Source organism: Myotis nattereri (assembly GCF_964212035.1).
Source record: "Myotis nattereri genome assembly, chromosome: 16".
Taxonomy (NCBI): domain Eukaryota; kingdom Metazoa; phylum Chordata; class Mammalia; order Chiroptera; family Vespertilionidae; genus Myotis; species Myotis nattereri.
Genome location: NC_138091.1, coordinates 36,088,955 through 36,109,568, shown reverse-complemented (window position 1 = coordinate 36,109,568; position 20,614 = coordinate 36,088,955). Strand labels below are relative to the sequence as shown.

At 43.5% G+C, this 20,614-nt stretch overlaps 1 protein-coding gene across 2 annotated transcripts; it reads left to right on the top strand.

The window, feature by feature from the left end:
• The first annotated feature begins 112 nt into the window (after positions 1–112).
• On the top strand, positions 113–18,704 carry GOSR2 (golgi SNAP receptor complex member 2). Of its 2 annotated transcripts, XM_081109406.1 has the most exons (6): positions 113–211; positions 7,671–7,735; positions 9,176–9,284; positions 10,109–10,241; positions 13,022–13,162; positions 16,214–18,704. In XM_081109406.1, the coding sequence occupies exons 1-6, from the start codon at positions 183–185 to the stop codon at positions 16,373–16,375; spliced, it is 639 nt and encodes a 212-aa protein (XP_080965532.1). In that variant the 5' UTR covers positions 113–182; the 3' UTR covers positions 16,376–18,704. The 2 variants fall into 2 exon arrangements, with proteins under 2 accessions (XP_080965532.1, XP_080965533.1); XM_081109407.1 differs by lacking the exon at positions 13,022–13,162 and having other exon boundaries at positions 116–211; positions 16,214–18,344.
• Positions 18,705–20,614: the final 1,910 nt, after the last annotated feature.

Below are 20,614 nucleotides of genomic sequence, written 5' to 3'. Positions count from 1 at the left end.
TCTCCCGGCCTATTTTCTCGTTTCCCTTCTTTCTCTGGTAATCACCACCAGTAAGGCGTACGGGGGGGCAGCCCTAGCCGGTAGGGGAGAGAGGGTCCTGAGACCGGAAGCCGAAAGCCGGAAGGAGGGCTGTGAAGACGTGTTCGGAGGAAGCCGGAGGCGGACCCGGCTGGGCCGGCGCCATGGAGCCGCTGTACCAGCAAACGCACAAGTGAGGGTCGCGTCGGGCACGGGCGGGGCAAAGGCAGGCTCAGTGAGACTGGCCTCCTGAGCTGGGGCCTGGGGAGGCCCCGTCTTTCCCGCCGGGGCAGTGCTGGAGGCAGCACGGAAGTGGTCAGATCCTGGCGGGATGCCCAGGTCTACCTGCGAGTGGAGGGTCTGGCTTGGGGCCGGAAAAGATGTGCCGGATGGCCCCCGGGATCTTCGAGACTGCGACCACCTGCTGAGTAGACTAAGTGAAGGGAAAGTTGCATCTACCGGTTATAATAGTCGGTCTCGCACCTGCCAACTCAGTGCTCCGGGTTGTTAGAGCTCGTGGGGAGACAGGGCTCTGCCCAAAGGAGTTTACCGTTTAGTTGGAGAGTCGGGGAACGTACAGAAGAAGAGCCGACGTGCGGCAGGATAGATAGGATGGAGGGTAAAATCAGCTGTACAGACAGATCAGCGTAAGCAACTTAGAAGGATCCATCAGTGAGTGGGCTAATGTCAAATAGTTTCATTACAGCTCGCAGCTCCTAAACTTGCAGCGGTTCTCAACCTGTGGGTCGCGACCCTTTAGGGGTCCAACGGCCTTTTCACAGGGGTCGCCTACGACCATCGGAAAACATATATAATTACATATTGTTTTTGTGATTAATCACTATTCTTTAATTAGGTTCAATTTGTAACAATGAAATTGGGGGTCTCCACAACATGAGGAACTGTATTAAAGGGTCGCGGCATTAGGAAGGTTGAGAACCATCCTTTAGGACCTAAAGGATGTCAGTCTCCATTCTTGATTGACCCCAAACTTGTTGCTACATTATGATTTTTTCCCTTTTTTTTCTGATTTGGTTTATACTAAAGACCATGTTTTTATGGTACAAAGAAATTGCTGGCCGAAACCGGTAAGGCTCAGTGGATAGAGCGTCGGCTTGCGGACTGAAAGGTCCCAGGTTCGATTCCGGTCAAGGGCATGTACCTGGGTTGAGGGCATATCCCCAGTAGGAGATGTGCAGGAGGCAGCTGATCGATGTCTCTCTCATCGATGTTTCTAGCTCTCTATCTCTCTCCCTTCCTCTCTGTAAAAAATCAATAAAATATATTTAAAAAAAAAAAAGAAATTGCTGTACAAGTAGCATTCAGTATTACATACTTAGTTATAGATTACCATTAAGGAGATCAAATTTTGATGTAGTTTCTCATAATTTAAATTCCTTGGTAGTCCTTTATTAACACTGTCCTGCATTTTTGGAATTTGCTGAGACATGTAGTTGAGTATGGTAATAGGGATCACACCTATCCTGTTAGTTGGAAAGAATTTTTATGATTTATTTCATTTTTATTGTGGTAAAATATACAGAACATTAAGTTTACCACCTGCACCATTTCTAAGTGTACAAATCAGTGACATTAAATACATTCACAATTGTGTAACCATCACTGCTATTCATTTCCAGGACTTTTTCATCAGCCCCAATAGAAACTTTATGTACCCACTAAGCAGCACCTTCCCAATCTCCCCTCCCTAAGCTCCTGGTAACCTCTGTTCTACTTTCTGTTTCTGAATTTACCTATTCTAGATTTCTCATGTAAGTGGAACCATATAATATACGTCCTTTTGTGTATGTCTTATTTCGCTTCACATGTTTTCAAAGTCCATCTCTGTTGTGCCATGTATCAAATATTATTCCCTTTTATGGTTGAATAATAATCCTGTGTGTGAACGCCAACCAGATTTTGTTATCCATTCATCTGCAGATGGATACTTGGGTTTCTACCTTTGGGCTATTATGAATAATGCTAATATGAACATTGGTGTAAATCTAAGTCCCTGTTTTCAATTTTTTTTTAGTATATATCTATACCAGTCCTACTTTAACAACTCTCTGTCTTGCCCTCTCTCATCCATTCTCTCTAGAAATCAATGGAAAAATATCCTTGAGTGAGGATTTAAAACACAGGAAACACACCAAGCCCTGGGAGCATCAGAAATTAGCTTCCGCAGTTGCAGAAATTAGTGATTGTAGCTGAATTGACACAACACTAACAACATATTAATTTTACCGGAACTTTGAACCCAGTTTGTGATTATCTCTTGCAAGATACATAGCTTTTAAAATGTTTATCTAATTCCAATGTACAGGACATTGGAATTAGATAAACATTTTAACGTTATGTATCTTACAAACTCCTGAACAGTGAATGGAGAGAAAAAAATGAAAAGTGGAATAAACATCTTATACTTACTGCATTAGAATGAACTTTAAAGAGGAGCCAGTAGGCAGGCGTCTGTTTTTGAGATCGCAGTGTTGTAAAGGTGCCCCACTTGTAGTCCTAGAAATTCCGATTCAGTTGGTCTGGAGTACAAGAAGCTCTGTTTTGTTCTGTGTGTTTTTAACAAGCTCTCCAGGTGATTTTTATGAGCAGCTGGACTTAAGAACTCTACCTTATGTCAAGACCAGTGTTTCCATTTTTAATTTTGCCTTTTGATCAGAAGCTAAATACTATGTAGTAGAGGCAAAGTGAGTGAGGTGAAAATGACCAGACGGTTTTACTATTTATAAGTAAGGTTAAAACAACAAACTTGTATGATGCTGTTTAGGGTACAGAGCATTTTCGTATTGCATTTGGATCTACCACCCTTTAAATAATTGTGATTATTAGTATCTCTGTTTTACAGTTGAGGAAGTTGAGGCATCAAGGGGTTAAATTACTTGTGCAGTGTCCCTTAGCTAGAATATAGTGGAACTAGAACTTCAACCCAGATCTTTCCATATGGCAGTCAGAGGCAGCATGGATGGACTTTTAAAAACAATTCTGTTTTAAAGTGCTTCCCAGATTTTCTACTGACCCTTTAAAAAAAGATTAGCAACAGTGACCCTTGCCTACTTGCTCCTAGGTCTCTGCTTAGTTATCACCCAAGCCCATCGTGGACCCCATGCTAGACAGATCTAGGACTTCTGATTTCTAATGTCCACACTCCCAGGTCTTATTAGTGTATCTGTTTCTTACTGGCTTCCAGTGTGTTGTCTGAATTCCCAGTTCAGTTTAAAACAGATTTTCTACTTGGCACATAGTAGCTCCCACCCTGCCATGCATACTTGCTTTGTTGTTTTGCATATATTTCCTCTCAGGCATGAAATGTAGAGATTGGAATCACTTTATTGGCCATATTTTTTCTAGTTCATTCGAAGCAAAAAGAGATTGGATGGGAAAAGTCAGTAATGTTTCCCTGCAACTTATTAAAGTTGATCCTTTTTAGCTGAGGAAATAGTAAAAGCCAGCTGAAGAGGGTTTTGTGGGTATTGGCCTCATCTCTCCTGCTGTCCTCATAGAATTTAAGATTTGAAAGTGACTGGTAAGATCTTCCATTTTGCCTCACTCCGGTCAGTAAGACCCTTTTGACGGTTTGTCTTCATGGCTTGATTTCTAAATACTCCCTCAATCATCCTGTTCATCTCCCATTGGGGAAAACCTTTAATTGATAGGGTTTCTTTAACAGTTGGCTCCCAGAATTGAATGGCATTTTATAATGTGCATTTGACTTTTTTTTTTTATATCTGAAGTCAGAATACTTTTTAACCCCCGTTTTAGCCTAAATGGAAAATGTTAATGTTTGTTTTGTCACATCTTAACCCCTCATTCTATCACAAATCATGTGCAGGTTTCATAAACATAAGTTGATTTTTTTTTTTCAATATTGAATGACACAGAACCAAAGGCAATGCTATGGTGGAATACTGGAAATCAGTCCCTCAACCTGTAATATCATCAAACCAAATTTACTGCAAGATATCTTGAGAGGCTATCAAATATCTCTTGAGATAAACATAAACTTACTGTGGTATCCTCAGCCTATTACTCCTTTCCCACTATAAGCACATCTGTGGTTTTATTTCCCCATGGACCATTGTGATTGTCTACCCCACTCATTTGTTGAATGAGTGAATGAACGAATGGCTGAGTGAGTAAATAAATGATCCTGTTAAACCATTGATTCAACATCTGAAAAAAAATCTATTTAGTTATTTTATGTATGAAATATTTCAAACATAAAAATAGAGAATAGCCGTAGCCGGTTTGTCTCAGTGGATAGAGCGTCGGCCTGTGGACTGAAGGGTCCCAGGTTCGATTCTGGTCAAGGGCATGTACCTTGGTTGCGGGCACATCCCCAGTGGTGGGTGTGCAGGAGGCAGCTGGTCGATGTTTCTCTCTCATTGATGTTTCTAACTCGCTATCCCTCTCCCTTCCACTCTGTAAAAAATCAATAAAATATATTAAAAAAAATAGAGAATAATATAACTTATGTGTTAGGCCTCATATTTAATACATACGCTTCAGGTATTTAAAGACAGAAGTAGAACTGAATCCCACACCCATTCTCTTCCTTTCAAGGACCTAGTCCTAGAAGTGGAATGCTGGCTCATAGGATATACACATATTTCACTCTACCAGTTTTTGTCAAAAAGCTACTAAAAGGGTTTCTACCAGTTTAATAATCCTACTGGCCATGTATGAGAGTTCTAGTTTCCCCACATCCATATCAGTGTGTGTTATCAGACTTTAAAATATTTGCTTATCACCCAGACCAGTTTGGCTCAATGGATAGAGCGTCGGCCTGCGGACTGAAGAGTCCCAGGTTCGATTCCAATCAAGCGCATGTACCTTGGTTGTGGGCACATCCCCAGTAGGAGGTGTTCAGGAGGCAGCTGATCGATGTTTCTCTCATCGATGTTTCTAACTATCCCTCTCCCTTCCTCTCTGTAAAAAACTCAATAAAATATATTTTAAAAAAAGAAAAATTCTATCTCAAAAAAAATAAATTAAAAAAAATTTGCCAATCAAATAGGAGAAATGTGATATCTTATTTTTATTTTTTAAAATATTTTTATTGATTTAAGAGAGGAAGGGAGAGGGAGAGAGTGACAGAAACATCAGTGATGAGAGAGAATCATTGATCGGCTCCCCCTGCATGCCTCACACTGGGGATAGAGCCCGCAACCCGGTCATCCAACCGGGAATTGAACCGTGACCTCCTGGTTCGTAGGTCAACATTCAACCGCTGAGCCCAGCCAGGCATATCTCCTTATTTTTATTTTTATTTTTTTTAATATATTTTATTGATTTTTTACAGAGAGGAAGGGAGAGAGATAGAGAGTTAGAAACATGGATGAGAGAGAAACATCGATCAGTTGCCTCCTGCACATCTCCTACTGGGGATGTGCCTGCAACCCAGGTACATGCCCTTGACCGGAATCGAACCTGGGACCCTTCAGTCCGCAAGCCGACGCTCTATCCACTGAGCCAAACCGGTTTCGGCCATATCTCCTTATTTTTAATTTGCACTTTACTGATGACTAATAAAGTTGAGTATCTCTTCAGGTGTTTATTGAGCATTTGGGTTTCCTTTTTTGTCAGTTGCCCTTTGCTCATTTTTAAAAAATTGCTGTTTGACTTTTCCTCTTGCTTTGTAGCAGTTTGTTATATATTCCCGACATTAGTCCTTTGTTATCTAATGAAGATATCTTCCAGTCTCTGCCTGTCTTCTTATATTTTATGGTGCCTTCGTTGTAGGGAAAAAAAATAAATTCTAGTTCCTGGTTTTCCCACCCATCTGTCACTAAGTCCCCAAATATGTAGGACTGTTTCTGGCCTTTATTCTTTCCTCTTGAGTCAGGGTTAGGGTTTGTCTATCTTTGTCTGTCTCTCCCTGCATATTACCATATTGTTTTCATTATTATGTCTTTGTAATAAGTCTCAATAGCAGGTAGGATAGGTCATTCCTTTCATACCTATTCAGAGGGTCTTGGCTATTTTCCACCCCTCTCCATTTTTTTCATTTTATTTCTGTTCCTGTCAATAATGTCACCAATTTTCAGATTTACTCTGTTAAGCTACCATTGAAAATTTACCTCTCTGCCCACATCCAGGACTTCAGTGAAGTTCTAATTCTCCCTTTGATCGGCATTACCATCCAGTCCTCTATAGCTGTTTCCACAGTTACCCTGATCCAGATGTTCATCGCCTCAAGCTGCGTTCTCCCTTTGCCTCCACGTCTCCATGTGCCCCATTCGAAAATGTCTGGACTTACCTACTGAAGCCGCAGTCTGGTCTCTCAGATTCTAGTAGTGGTTTCTAGGGGGCATGAGTCTTGCCCGGGATCACTCTGGGAGTCATTAGAAGGCTGTCCTTGCTTCTGGTGCCGTGGGTCATGCTTAGAGGCCACAGGAAAGCTCAGAAAAAGACTAGAGACACCAAATTTGGGCTCCTGGCTCACATTGGTACATTTGTGGTCACAGTTTGTGGTCCTCATGGTGGAAGATGGTTGGTGACCTTTCCCTCGAGTTGGGGATGATATAAGAGCTCAGCAGGTCCCTTTCACATGGCTCTAACTTGGAGAGACTATAAGCACCAGGAGGCGGTTGTTGGGGGTAGCATAAGCAATCCCAAGGACTAATCCCAGGGACCACTAGGAAAGGTTCTGAGGGTGACGTTGGCCATGCCTTGGGGAGCCTTCCGAGGGTGCTCTGGAGCCTGATGTCTGGGACCGTGCCAGAGGCCCAGATGAGATGGCAGTAGCCTCATATGCCTGGGGAAAATGTTTACCAAGTAGGAGATCCCTTTCATTGAGGGCCTTCCTCTGATGGTCCAGCTCATCGCCTCATCCACCCTCCCCTCTGACCCTGACTCTTCCAGACAGGCTGAGTCCTTTTAATCCCCATGACATGGTTTGCATGCCTTTTTGCATATCACTTTTCTTTATATCTTCCTTCACCAAATCACGTCTTACTTGAAAATGATGTTCAGAGCTCCCTTCACCCACAAAACTCCAGCTTCCTCTGTCTCAGCCCCAGCCCTTCATTCACTCGCCTTCGCGTGGCACCACTGTGCTTCGCTCCTCGGCTTTCTGTTTGTTTACACTCACATGTGTTAGTTTCCTCTTAAATCTTCTTGGGACTTTTCTTTCTATCTAGCCTGTCATTCCTAATTACATTGTTTCTCAAGAACAAGGATTATCTCTCTCTCACCCTTTGACTCTGCCCAGTACAGACCATTGCTCAGCACATTGGGTCAAGCAACAGAGAGTGGGATTGGCTGGGTCCAGATCGAGGTTTATCACTTGCTATGTGACCTTGAACAAATTACATAACCTTTCTGGACTTCAGTTGTCTTGTTTATAAAATGAGAATAATAATACTTTCCTCATAGGGTATTGACTTTGCAGAATGTCTCAGATGGGGGAAGACAATAAATGCTGCCTGTCAGTATTATTATTATTACTAATATTAATGTTAAGATATTATAAACCATGCCAAAACATGTGGCTTCAAGAGCCACATACAAATTTTACAGCTCAGTGATGCTGTCAATTTAAATCAGTTACATGTTGGCATCAGAAAAATTGACTTTCCTGTGAAGCACTGTTGATTACTCCTGTCTCACCCATTTCCTCCCTTTTCCTTTGATAGGCAGGTCCACCAGATCCAGTCTCACATGGGACGCCTGGAGACGGCAGACAAGCAGTCTGTGCACTGTGAGTAATTAGCTATGGAGACCAGAGTCCTTTCTCTGATGACACGGTGCTAATGGGCTGGGTTTCCTGACTGCCTTTCTGCCTCAGGGGCTTAATGATTCAGCGTGGAATGAGTTCTGTTGTTAAGATGCAGAAAACCCTGTGGCACAGCCACCGATTTCCCTGATTGTGGAATCCCCCAAGTCGCATCCCCCATTACCCCTCCACTCAACCTGACATGGCCCTGTGGGAGTGGAAGTTCTTTCCTCCATCTGTCTTAATCTAATTACCTCGTCCTTAGAGGAATGTGCTCCATAAAAAGTCGGACGTGTTTAACTGGAATTGGTCATTTCTTCTGAGCTGAGAACTGTGGCTTTTTAGAGGCTTATTCAGAAATGAATAGCAATATTAATTAATTTAGTTCCCACACCATAATTTCTTATGAGAAGAGGGCTGCTTTGTGGTTTTTAGTGTCTTTTCTATCATAAGAAAAGGTCCTTTTTCTGAGTCTGTTATGCACACTGCTGGCTACCCACACACTGCAGAAGCTGCCTTCTCACCTCGCCACTTGGCTGTCACCATGCTCGTTTCTCCGTCTCCTTTCCACAGCTTCGGAGCATCCCTTCTCTTGGTTCTGTGCCCCACTTTGTTCTAATCTGTATTTGTTAGCAAACCTACAAAGGTGACATCGCTGTCTCGTTTATGGGGCAAGAAGCAGTCTGCTTTTGTGCATAGTTTAGTTTCTGTCCATTGACTTTGTTTGCCTTCCCAATAATCTCATTGTTACATGATTAGAAATGGAAAAGAGGCCATTTTGACGGTTTATCACAAGGGATAAGGAAAATGACTGTGTTTATCATATCTTTACTGCTATGGATTCTTTCCTGGGCCTTTCCTACTGATACTTGGTCTATTTTGGGGATTCCAGCTTCAGCCCACCCATTCTTATGGAAAGCTGTAAGGGAACTCTCCTCTGTTTCAATTACTAATCTTCCCCTTTGTGTGTGGGGTGTTTTGTTTTTTTTTAACCTTATTACTATAGGGAATTCAACTGGCAGTCTTTTTACTAGATATTTATAATCTATATCTGAGAATAATCTCAAAGGAAAAGAGACCTCATGCTGTATCAGAAAATACTGACTTTTGCTTAAAGACTTTTTGGATAACATTTAAATGTTCATTTTATTTTCTAACAGCAGGAAATTTATTTCTACAGATTTACCCTCTTAAAAATTGGCATTGTTATATCAACAGCTATATATACATATTTGAAACAACATTTACAGAGTCACTTAGTATAACTTGAACTTTTTCTATTATTCAATAGCATATTCATTTTTCTCCTTTTGAAATATATATTTTGAGTCTATTGGGTATGGAAAAAGACATGTTTGATTTACCATTCTAATTTAAGCTCACTATCTCTTTTCCAGCAATTATTCTTTTTTCTCTTTTGTGCAGTAGTAGAAAACGAAATCCAAGCAAGCATAGACCAGATATTCAGCCAGCTAGAACGCCTGGAGATTTTGTCCAGCAAGGAGCCCCCCAACAAAAGACAGAATGCCAAACTGTGAGTGCTCTAACACCCCAAGTCCTTAAGGCAGGTCTTTCTCCCCGGGGAGGCTATTGAATGCTCTGAAAATTCATTTACACATTGAAAAACTGATACTATGCAAAGTTAAAGTCCCCGTAAAGGGTACAATTTTATTCTCTCAAAATAAAAATTCTGTGATTTACTGGCTCAGAAGTTTTGTGTCTCCTTACCTCATTGGTGTCATTTTGAAAAATTGCCTCCAGTACTGTTTTTCTGTCCAAACCCATGGCCACTTGAAGCCTAAGTGAGTTTACTCTACCCTTTGGCTCCCACTACATTCTTGGGTTGAAATGAATCTTGCTCTTAATCACTTCAGTCAGTCTAATTATAATGAAATACCGATCTAATGTTTGATAGTCCCCCCATGAAATTAAAATGAAACCACCCTCACCACCTCTACCCCAGCTCCCAAAAGCTTTATGAAACTTTGTTGGTGCTTTATGCCAAAGATGCCCTTGGGCTTCTTCCAGGAGGGTGATATAATCCATAGAAGGTCAGGAAGAGGTCATTGAGCCTGTTTCCTGTCACCTGTTCCCTGTCATGCATCCAGAATCAAGAGACCAGCAGGTATTTAAGTAAAGCTGTTGGAATCTCGTGTGCTACAACCCTACTTTAACCACAAGCTACTTCTTTATTTTCAACATCATTGATCAAAATCAGATTATTTGTGGTGGGGGGATGGCATGGAGTGGCATAGGAAGAAGTAAGGCAAGTCTTCTTTCCTGAATACAAAGCCTGGTGACCTCAAATTGTGCCACCCTGGGTTCCTGGGATGTAACATCGATCTCTCTCAATTCCAGTCGTGTTGACCAGTTAAAGTATGATGTCCAGCACCTGCAGACTGCTCTCAGAAACTTCCAGCATCGGCGATACGCAAGGGAGCAGCAGGAGAGACAGCGAGAGGAGCTTCTGTGTCGCACCTTCACCCCCAATGTAAGCTAGGCGCCGGGGTGGGAGTCTGCAGGTACTTGACAGCTCATTGAAGCTGGAGCTCAGGGTCTGAGCGTCATCCTTGTAGGTGATGTCTGAAGCAGACTGATGAGGAGACCAACTGGAAATGACAGTGGGCCTTGTGCACCACCACAGAGATTATAACTAGACAGGGAATCAATCTCTTTTTCTAACACAGAAACCTGAAGAGGAAGCAGTTAATTTGAGGGAATGAGCGGGGGTGAAAATTGCCTGGTTTGACTGGGCCGATGCAGAGAGGTCGTGGTTGACATGGTAGAAACGTTTTTTCTGATCAGATAGAGACAGATGATTAGAACTTAGGCCATTTTTAGTGAGGGCAGCATTTCAAAGCTGCCTTCGGGCAGTTGCCTTTGTGCTGAGTATGTGTGTGGTTCCAGTGTCAGGTGCATTACAATGTTTTTGTCCCTAGTCTGAGCAGCAGTTTTGGAGGAATTCGTTAACAGATTTTTTTGTTTTAGATGGATTACTTGTTTTGAGCCTGTTTGAAAGTGGCCTATTGGTTTTCATGTTTGATTTTGTAGAACACCATTGTCCCTGCCCTTTGGTTTCAATAGGATCATTTTCTGCACATGATATAGGACATACTGACCTTTTTCTTGTGTTCTACATATTATATTCCACCAAAAGAGGTGGGTTTGGGGGCGTTTTTTGTTTTGTTGTTTTGTTTTGTTTGTGTGTGTGTGTGTGTGTTTATGGAAATGTTTGTTTTCTAAAGCCTGACATCAGAACAAATCAGTTCCCAATTTGCAGATGTTTAACTCTTTGCTGTGTGCACACTTGTAGTAAATTTCCCCAAGTGTTTCAGAATGTACCTCTGTAGTTTCTGTGTCTCTAGAGTAAGCAGTCAAGTAACAATGACTAACAATTCAAAAGTGTGATGGAGACGTGTTGGTGGTATAGTGGTAAGCATGGCTGATTTTCAGTAGTGTAATGAACACTATGACACTCTGGAAGATGTTATGTGGGCTTTTGATTGTTACTTAGGCATTTCTTAAAAAATATATATTTTATTGATTTTTTACAGAGAGGAAGGGGGAGAGAGAGAGAGAGTTAGAAACATTGCTGAGAGAGAAACATCGATCAGCTGCCTCCTGCACATCTCCCACTGGGGATGTGCCCGCAACCAAGGTACATGCCCTTGACTGGAATCAAACCTGGGACCTTTCAGTCCACAGGCTGACGATATATCCACTGAGCCAAACCGGTTTTGGCAACTTAGGCATTTTTTAGGCTGGGGACTTGCTGAATGAACTTCTTCCTATTTATTCTATGATCTGGAACTATCATACATTTTTCTGAGAGATAGTGCTCATCAGCTCTACCCTTTCAGGTGGGAAAGTAAGAAAGATTTGTATGTAAAAGGCATTCAATCAATGCTTGCCAAATAAATAAAGTCTTTAATTGATTCAAACCCTGCAGTCTTGTGACCCACTGAGCATTAGCTGTATGTAGAACACTGTTTAAGGTGCTGAGAATAGAGGGGTGAGAAATCCTCTGTTGGCAAGGGGAATTGAAAATGTGTGCATTAATAATTTTGAACTTGAACATCAAAGAAAAGGTGGTTTGACCTCTTTGTAATGATTAAAAGTGGTAAAAGTAGCCCTGGCTGGTGTGACTCTGTTGATTGGAATGTCGTCCTGAACACCAAAAGGTCGAGAGTTCGATTCCTGGTCAGGGCACAAACCTAGGTTGCACGTTCAGTCCCTGGCCTTGGCAGGATATATGTAGGAGACCGATCAATGTTCTCTCCTCTCTCTCTCTCTCTCCACCTTCCTCTCCCTTTCTCTAAAAATCAATGAACATGTCCTTGGGTGGCTCAGGACATGTGGTAAGAATGGCTCTGGTTGACAGAAGAGTTTGTAGTCATCAGGAGGCAGGAAAGAGAACAGTATTATGGCTGGTCATGAATTGCTTCTGTGTACAGTGCACTTTCAGTTTAGAGCCTAGGAGTGGTCCTGATGTTTCTCCTGACAGGATGGCCAAGAGAGCAGACTCTGCACTCAGTATGGGGATTCATGCCTTCCTGGACTTCTTACCAGCTCTGTGAGAACTTAGACAAGTTATTCAAACTGTCTGGGCTTCAGTTTCCTCATCTCTAAATGGGGATAATATGTTAACTACCTCATAAGGTTAGGATGAGGATTACGTGAGCTGAGGGTAATGAGCATGCAAAGTGGAAAGTACTTGATCAGTATTAGTTTTGTTTCCCTTCCTTTTTATGCAGATTTTTCTTGCCTGCTCAGGAGACCAGTCCTGTCTGAACATTATTTGGGCGTCATTAAGAAAGCACTGTCTCTTTTGTCCTTAGTCAGTGTCACTCTAGGTGGAGGGATAAGCTATGGATAAAATAGCTAAAGAACAAAAGCAAACATTTCATGTGGTATTAAGGGGAAGCCAAGTAAAGGAACATTTGAAACAAGCTAGGTTCGTGAGCAGTCACAGAAAGACTTTGAGAGAAGCCCATGAGGTCTTGAAGGAATCGCTTTTCCCAAGTGGAGGTAATGACAAGAGGCAGGAATAAACAAGACTCGTATAATGGAATTGAGGAAAGGGACAGAGGCCACTCCAGATCGTTGCTTTGCTTTTTTTTTTCTCTATTAGGTTCCTCTGATTCTTGCACCATTCCCTCTGGCTATTCTTCTGGCTGGGCCTTAACCAACAGGCAGAGCTGTCTGACTCGGTGGGACCGCAGGGGCTGACCAGCAAGCAAAGTTAATCAAGTGCCTGCGTTTCTTTCACAGGACTCTGACACCACCATACCAATGGATGAATCACTGCAGTTTAACTCCTCCCTCCAGAACATTCACCACGGCATGGATGACCTCATTGGAGGCGGGCACAGTATTCTGGAGGGACTGAGGGCCCAGAGAATGACCTTGAAGGTGGGGGCCCTGCTGGGGGACAGGGAGAAGGCCTCTTGTTTTGGCCTAATCCAACAGCTTGGTACCTGCATTTACATTTTGATTACATATCCCCAATTGTGATACAGTGATGGTGAGACGGAGCCCTTTAGTTTGGGATCCTTCCTTTGGTGTCAAATTATTATGAGTCCAACAGTAGCCCAATTGCCTTTGCCAGTAGGTATTTCTTGTGCTTGCAACGAATCATAATGTGGCATCTTTTGGTATCTAAGTCTTGTCCCACTTACTGAAGGTGACTGCTGCTCTGAGAGGAACCGATAATAGACTAAGAAATTGTTATTTAATCCACTCTTAGAAAGAAGACGTGGCTGTACTTTGGCACCTCGCAGTCAGGTGTTTTCTCGTAAGGGCCTCTGCGTGGACTGCTTTATTACTGAGACCTTTCTGTGCTGTGGTAACTGAACCCCCAGGGGTGGGGTCTCAGGGCTGCCCTGGTTGTTTAGCAGGAGAGAGCTTCTAGAGCACATGCTAGTGATCCCCAGCAACTCTTCACCCACTCTTTAGCCCCAGGTATTGCTGGAAGCCCTGCCTCATTGGCTGAGACTCCAACCCTCTGGGAGTAGTTTACAGAAACATTACACAGACTCTGATGTCAGTCGTGATGTTTCAGCCTCAGCCCTTTTCCTGTATCAACTCTGATGGATAATGGGGTGTGGACTGGGCCTTATTATCAGGGTGTGGTTCCCTGTGAACGAAGCACTCCCAGCCACTGAGCTGTGAGAAACAGTCCCTCGGAAGCGTGAGCTTTATCTTAGTTTTTCTTGGACCATGTTGAGGCGGTCAGCTCCGCAGGCCTTCAGTACATTTCTGCCACCTTTACCAGGGGGAAGGTCAGGCAAGCCACGAGTGACATGTAACCTCCTGCTGACGGCCTGAAGTGTGGTCTCCGACAGCTTCACGGTGCCTTCCTTTCAGAACAGCCACCTGCAGTAATCTAAACCGATACACGTTGATTAATCCGCCCTTTCTGTAGAACACGGCTGGCCTCATTCCCATATCTCAGAAAAACAGTAAAACCCTTTTAGGACAGGGCTCAGCATGTCACACTAACCTCGAGCAGTGGGGGTTAGAGCCTATTGTTAAGGAGAATGTTGGCTTCCTACTGCAGTCTGGTATCACTGAGGAGTGCAAGCAACTCCTGCCCCTGCATGGTCCCCGGCCGTGAGGTGGTCAGAGGCTGGAATGAAGTTGCTAATCCCGTGTCCTCTACACACACCACCACCTGCCTTCTTCCCTCCACCTGCCTCCCACCCCACCTCTGTAAGGGAAGTTTTTGGCTTTAACCTTTTGAAATTAACATGGGAGAGAACATAAAGGAGCTGGGCCATGATTTGGGAGAATTCCTGGTTGAATATGTTTATTTTTGGGGAAAGTTACGGTAATTTTTAGGTGATTTTAGAAGCTTTATGCTTGAACTTCAGATGGTGAGGAAATACGCACTTTCAGAGCTGAACAGAATCTTAGTGAGAGTCTAGTATTCACCATCGCTATGTGGAAAAGCGTATCTCTGCTCTCCTCTGGCAATAATCAAGTTTGACTTGTGAGATCTCTCTCAGTGAGTCTTTGAGATCATTGTCTGGGCAGTACGTAGGTCTGCATTCCTGTCCGTAGTGCCTCGTGTCATTCTCGTTTCTCTTGCTGCTTCTCGTTTGCTCGTTAATGTGTTGTTCATTTAAAAAATGGGTGTGGGGCATTAGGTTAGATGCCATCCATACAGATGCAGTTGGCGATGTGTGAAGTAACTTGGGGTCTCCCCCGCATTCATCTATATTTCTTGTTTCATAAGAATTTGAACGTGATTAAAAATGAAAATTAGAAAGCAGAGAGGAAGAGCAGGCTGGGTCGTTTGGGCTCTTGGTTTAGGAATAAAACACCCTTTTGTTTTTGGTGGTGGGTGGTGATATGTATATAAGGGGTTTTAGATCATTGTGTTGGTGTCTGTCAGTTGTGTTTCTGTCATTCCATCTTGCCCACTTCAAACCTTCTCTTAAACCTGGGCACTAGCCCAACGTGTTATACTCAGCAGCATCCTGATAGCAAGGATTTTGGAGCTAGGGAGCAGAGACTGTTTTAATATAAAATATTCTAATTTAAAATTTTTATTGAGGTATCATGTACATGCAAGGAGGTATACAGATCTTGTTTGTATAGATCGTTGAATTTTGACAAATGCATGCATCTTTGTAATTCACACTATATCAAGGCATAGGCTGTTTTCATCGCCCCTAAAAGATCCCTGGTGCCCTTTCCAGGTCAATCTGCCCCTTTCCACAGGCAACCACAGTTCTGATTTATTTCACCATCAATTAATGTTGCCTGTTACTGAACTTCATATAAATGTATTCATGTTACTATTTTGTGTGTGGCTTCTTCCCAGGCTCTTTCATACTGTTACATGTTGATAATTAGGTCCTTTTTATTGCCAAGTAGTATCCCATTGTCAAATGTATCATAAGTTGTTGATCCATCCTCTGGTGTTAGACGTCTGCATTCTTTCCAGTTTTAAGATATTTTCCTTTGTTTTCTTCTAGAAGCTTTATTACAGTTGTAGCTTTTATATTTAATTCTATAATCCAAATTAAGTTTTATATATAATATGAATCGAGGATCTTTTTTTTAAATTAAATCTTTATTGAAAGTATTACATATGTCCCCTTTCCCCCCCTATTGACCCCTACTAGCCCACCTCCACCCCAGGTCGAGGATCATTTTTTTACACAAATATATATGCATATACATAGATACTTATATATAATTTATATAAGACGTGTGTGTGTAATACATACATGTGATATTTATTATAAAACCAGTTGTTCCAGCACATTGGTGGGAAAGACTTTTCTTTCCCCCTTGTGTTGCTCTGGTATCTTGATCAAAAGTCATTTGACCACATGAGAGTGGTTGATGCTGCTTTGTATATGCTTTAGGCTTGACTAAGAGACTATTGTTGGTAAAGCCCCACCTCATAACAATGTTCACCCCCCCTGTTTTTCTTTCTCTTTTCTGCCCCAGGGGACTCAGAAGAGGATCCTTGACATTGCCAACATGCTGGGCTTGTCCAACACGGTGATGCGGCTCATCGAGAAGCGGGCTTTCCAAGACAAGTACTTTATGATTGGTGGGATGCTGCTCACCTGTGTGGTTATGTTCTTCGTGGTGCAGTACCTGACATGAGCCAGCTAAGCCCAGCAGCTGGACAGCGTTCCCACTTCATGAGCGTGTGTGACTGTGTATGTGTGCGTGAAAGAGAGAAGGGGGGCCCAGAGGCCATGTTTTAAAATGTATGTCCGTCTTAACTGTGAAAACCACTCAGAAGTAATTGTGATCTGTAACCCAGTGAGCGTTTCAAACCTGCTCTGTTTGTGACATCTTGGAGAGGATGCAAGGAAATGAACGAAGTACCTGTTCTCTCTTTGTCACTCTTGCTCACTGGGGGAGGAGGTGATGTAATGGTAGGGGATGAAGTAAGGAAAGGAAAAGAATGGCTTTGGTGGTTTTGTCCACATATATGCACGTCCCGGAGGGCTTTCACGGTGACCCTTTCGGACAGGACTGTCCACACTTTGTCATCATCCAGCTTTTCCGGCTCCTAATGGACAGAATGGAGCAGAAGCGGAGAGAAGGAGGGGAAAGAGGTCTTCTTTCCCTGCATTCATTATAGTAAATGGATTCACATGCAACTAGCCACCTCACCCCCAAAATGACATGCAGATGACTGACAGCTCCTACTTGTCACCCTTTCCCAGAGCAACTCCCTAGAGGAAACGGGCATTGGTGCGGTTGCTGACGAGTAAGATTTTCCACATTACAGCTGTTGGGTGTTGCTTCTTTCTAAACCTAGGCCACTGTTATTCTCTGGGCATGTGCAGTCTTAAGACTAAAGACCCTAGTTACTGGAATAGTTGGCTTTTAAGGTTCCAAGACTGCAGCCTGGCACCCATGCCCAGACTTTGTTGGGCTTTGGCCTCTTAGAAAGTAGCTGTGAGCAAAGGTTAGTGATTTGTCCATTACAGTCTCATCTCTAGTTTTAACATCCCTATCTCTTTGGCTCTCTTTTCTTCCCTTGTAATATATTAACTGCCAGCCAAGCCCCCCCTCTGCCCAGCCAGTGTGGGCAGGTGCCACCCTAAAACTGTCTCTGGTGTCCTTGTGAGACCAGACCCTTTTCCCTTTTCTGACCAACCCTGGATTAGGAATGGTGCATCGTAGAATTTATTGTAAAGGCAGTCTGTCTGTTTTGATTAATTGCTGAAAGTACCAGAAAGACCTGGTTGGCATATTGTTTTCATCGATGACAGGCCCTCCCAGCCCTATGCTCAGTAGCCTTATAGCGAGACATAAGCTAGCACTCAGAATTTCCCAGACTGGAAACCCGGTCAGTATTATTGCCACCTTAGATTGTGTTGCTCCACCTACTGTCTTTATTTCACTACTTGGACTGTTTTCTGTCTTTCCCTTTTCTGTGTGTGTTCCATTCAACCTCCCTTTTTACCTCCCTCCTGTTTCTGTAGCAGTATTGGTCTTTTAAGCAACATCTGTGGCATAGATCCCCTTTTGGTAAGTGTTTCTTAATAGTCACAGATTTTTAACCCGAGTTTCCTGGGTACTGATTTCACACTTTTGGTGGAATCTCCTTTGCTCTGGCCCATGGGTTTTCGAGGAAGGGAGAATCCATGACCCCTTCGTAAAAGAATTGAAGGCCCTGACAGAGTGAAAATGGAGGGTGGAGAGAGGGATTGAGGCATCTTCAGACCGAGATCTAACTTTGGGGAGGTACAGTTTGAAATTTCCCTCACATCCAGCACCTCTGCCGTCCTCAGGACCCAGCATAGGCCTCTTAGCAGTCCATAAAATGGGTTTTTTTAAACTGCACAGACCTGGACAACGGATCTTGCCAGACAGTGCACTTTGGAGGAAGGTGCAAAAGGAGCAGCTAAGCTATTTTGGACTTGAACTCTGGGAGAGCAAAACTCGCTCACCCCCCTCCCCCCCCCCCCAATTGGCTGATGTGACATCTATTTGTAGTGTGCACCACTGTGTTTCCACACTTGCCTTTATAGTGATTGTTAGCCTTGATGAACCAGCAGTAAGGCCTTCCCCGACCTTCAGAGCCGTTCTCCCTACTCTGTAATAAAAATTGTGGAGGCATTTTGTGGGTCTTCCACTCTGGCTAGGGAACTGTAGCTACAGTGTGGCTGTGAGAAACGCACACACTCTTCTGTCTCCGCAGTCCCATGTAGGCCTGTAGGGAAGGGCCCAAGGCCAGGACAGGAGCACCACCTAGTGGAGTCAGGGTGAATTACCAGGTTGAGCTGGTGCAAGAATCTCCAGTTGACAGTCTCTGTGACCTTGTCCGGGCTTTTGGTAAAAGGTTTGCCTGCTGTGGTTTAAGACAAGTGGGTTGTCAAGGAACTTGGGAAAATCTTTTTTCTGTGGCATTTACTCTTGTGACCACCTTAAGAAAAGCCAAATTTGAAGACTAAATAAATTGGAGAGTCTTGACTTTCATAGGCTTCATTGCTGGGATTTTTCCTAAGTCGTCTGCCCTAATGAACTTAAATGGGTTTTATTTGCAAATTTGGACTTAAACCCATTGTTTTTTAAACACATCAGTTGAATAAAATTGAGATTTGTTTTATTTAGAATGTTACGTTTTGTAAAGAAACGACATTCATTGTAACTAATGATCTTTTTTATTTATTTTTATTGATTTTAGAGAGGAAGGAAGAGAGAGAGAAAGAGAAACATTAATGATGAGAGAGAAGCATTGATCGGCTGCCTCTCTCACATACCCGACTGGGGATATCGAACCCACAACCCAGGCACATGCCCTGCTGGGAATCAAACCCTGACCTCCTGGTTCATAGGTGGACCTGGTTCAAAGCCAGGCTAATGATCCCGTTTTTGATGTTTTCAGGCCAGACATTCTCAGACATTGCTCCATGGCTAGGGGCAGGTCTGGCTGCTTCAGAAGCAGCTGGGAAACTTTTAATTATGATTCTTGGGAGTCTACCCCAAACCTTCTGAATTAGAATATTTGTGTTAATCAAAGGCGGTGGCATTTGCAAATGTATGCTGAACTAGTTCAGCGTATATGCCTGAAGAACAAAACTTATAAAGTCCCCAGTAAGCCGTACTTGTTTACATCCTATCTCAGAAAAGATTCAAGGAGAATTATAGGAATTAACGAAAGCAGTGAAATATAAAGAAATGATCAAGAACAAATCAGAATAGAATGTCAATACCAAGGAAAAGGCTCAATTTAAATCATGAAGCCCTACTGAAGTGCTCTGGGGAATCCCTCATTTGTCTGTAAGCCCCCAAACCCAAAGCAAAGAGAGAAGCATGACTTGTTAGTGTCTAAATGGGGTGTGGTAAGGATGGGGATGTCTTATTTGCTCAGGGGGCACCCAGACCTTTAATACTGCTAGCTTGCCTGGAGCCCTTACTGGAAGTCAGCCATGGTTATTTTCCGGGGCAGCTCCTCTGATCTTCACAAACCCTCTAAGTTAGGTCCTCTGTTGTCCCCATTGTGCATATGAGGAAGCTGGGCTTTAGTGACTTTCCCACAGCCCCGGCAAGGAGTGCTAGAGGAGCTGGCCTCTCTTCTCTATGGTTTCATAGCCCAAGCTCATGATCACTGCACTGACCTGACTCCTGTGCTCAGTATGAGATGCAGGAATCAAGGCAGCCTGCCAGGATTGGGTAGAGGGCTATAAGGCATTTATTGCATCTTATATGGCAGGTTCTCTGTCCTAAAATATTTTCTTAATTGAAAGGGAAGAGGCTATTTGGCCAGGAATTTCTGGGAATGGAGAATGGAAGCTGTACTCAGGCCCTGCCTGCCACCAGAGAGCGACATAACCCTACTTGTTGTGTCAGGCCTGGTGTTGGAAGAGGAAACAATTGCAGGTTTGGTTCTTTCTTTTTAGTTCTAAAGCTCCTCCCTTTTTTTTGTGTCCTTTCATTTTATATGGCACATGGGAGAAGAGGGAAACGGGATGGGGTGGGGGAGTCTGGCAGGTCCTTGGCCCCCCAAGTGCAGTTGGTAAGTCCCAGGCCATAGGGCCTCTGCAGGCCCTCCCCACTTCATCCCTATGCCTCTAGTACAGATTCTCAACCTTGGTTCTACATTGGGCCCAGCAGGGAAGCCCTCCCATCTCCTCAGTATCCAGCTGCCAGAGCCCTGGCATATGCCTGGCACCATGTTAGCTGTTTCAGGGCAGATGGTTGGGAGCCACCTCTGCCCTCTGCACTGGGCATAGCTACAGAGGCAGCAGTGGAAGCCCTGGACCCAGGATGCAGACACTTGGCTTCAAGTCCCAGCCCGCCCTGCTGGTGGCAACATCTTTCTCCTGAGCCTCATCTTTCTCTCCTTAGAATAAGGCAACAGCTGTCCTGCATCCCCTCCCA

Excerpts from the sequence above, each read along its gene's own strand:
- GOSR2 (XM_081109406.1), top strand. The coding sequence starts at position 183 with ATGGAGCCGCTGTACCAGCAAACGCACAA. Across the intron at positions 7,736-9,175 it reads AGACAAGCAGTCTGTGCACT|TAGTAGAAAACGAAATCCAA; the intron begins GTGAGTAATTAG and ends TCTTTTGTGCAG. Across the intron at positions 10,242-13,021 it reads GTCGCACCTTCACCCCCAAT|GACTCTGACACCACCATACC; the intron begins GTAAGCTAGGCG and ends TTTCTTTCACAG.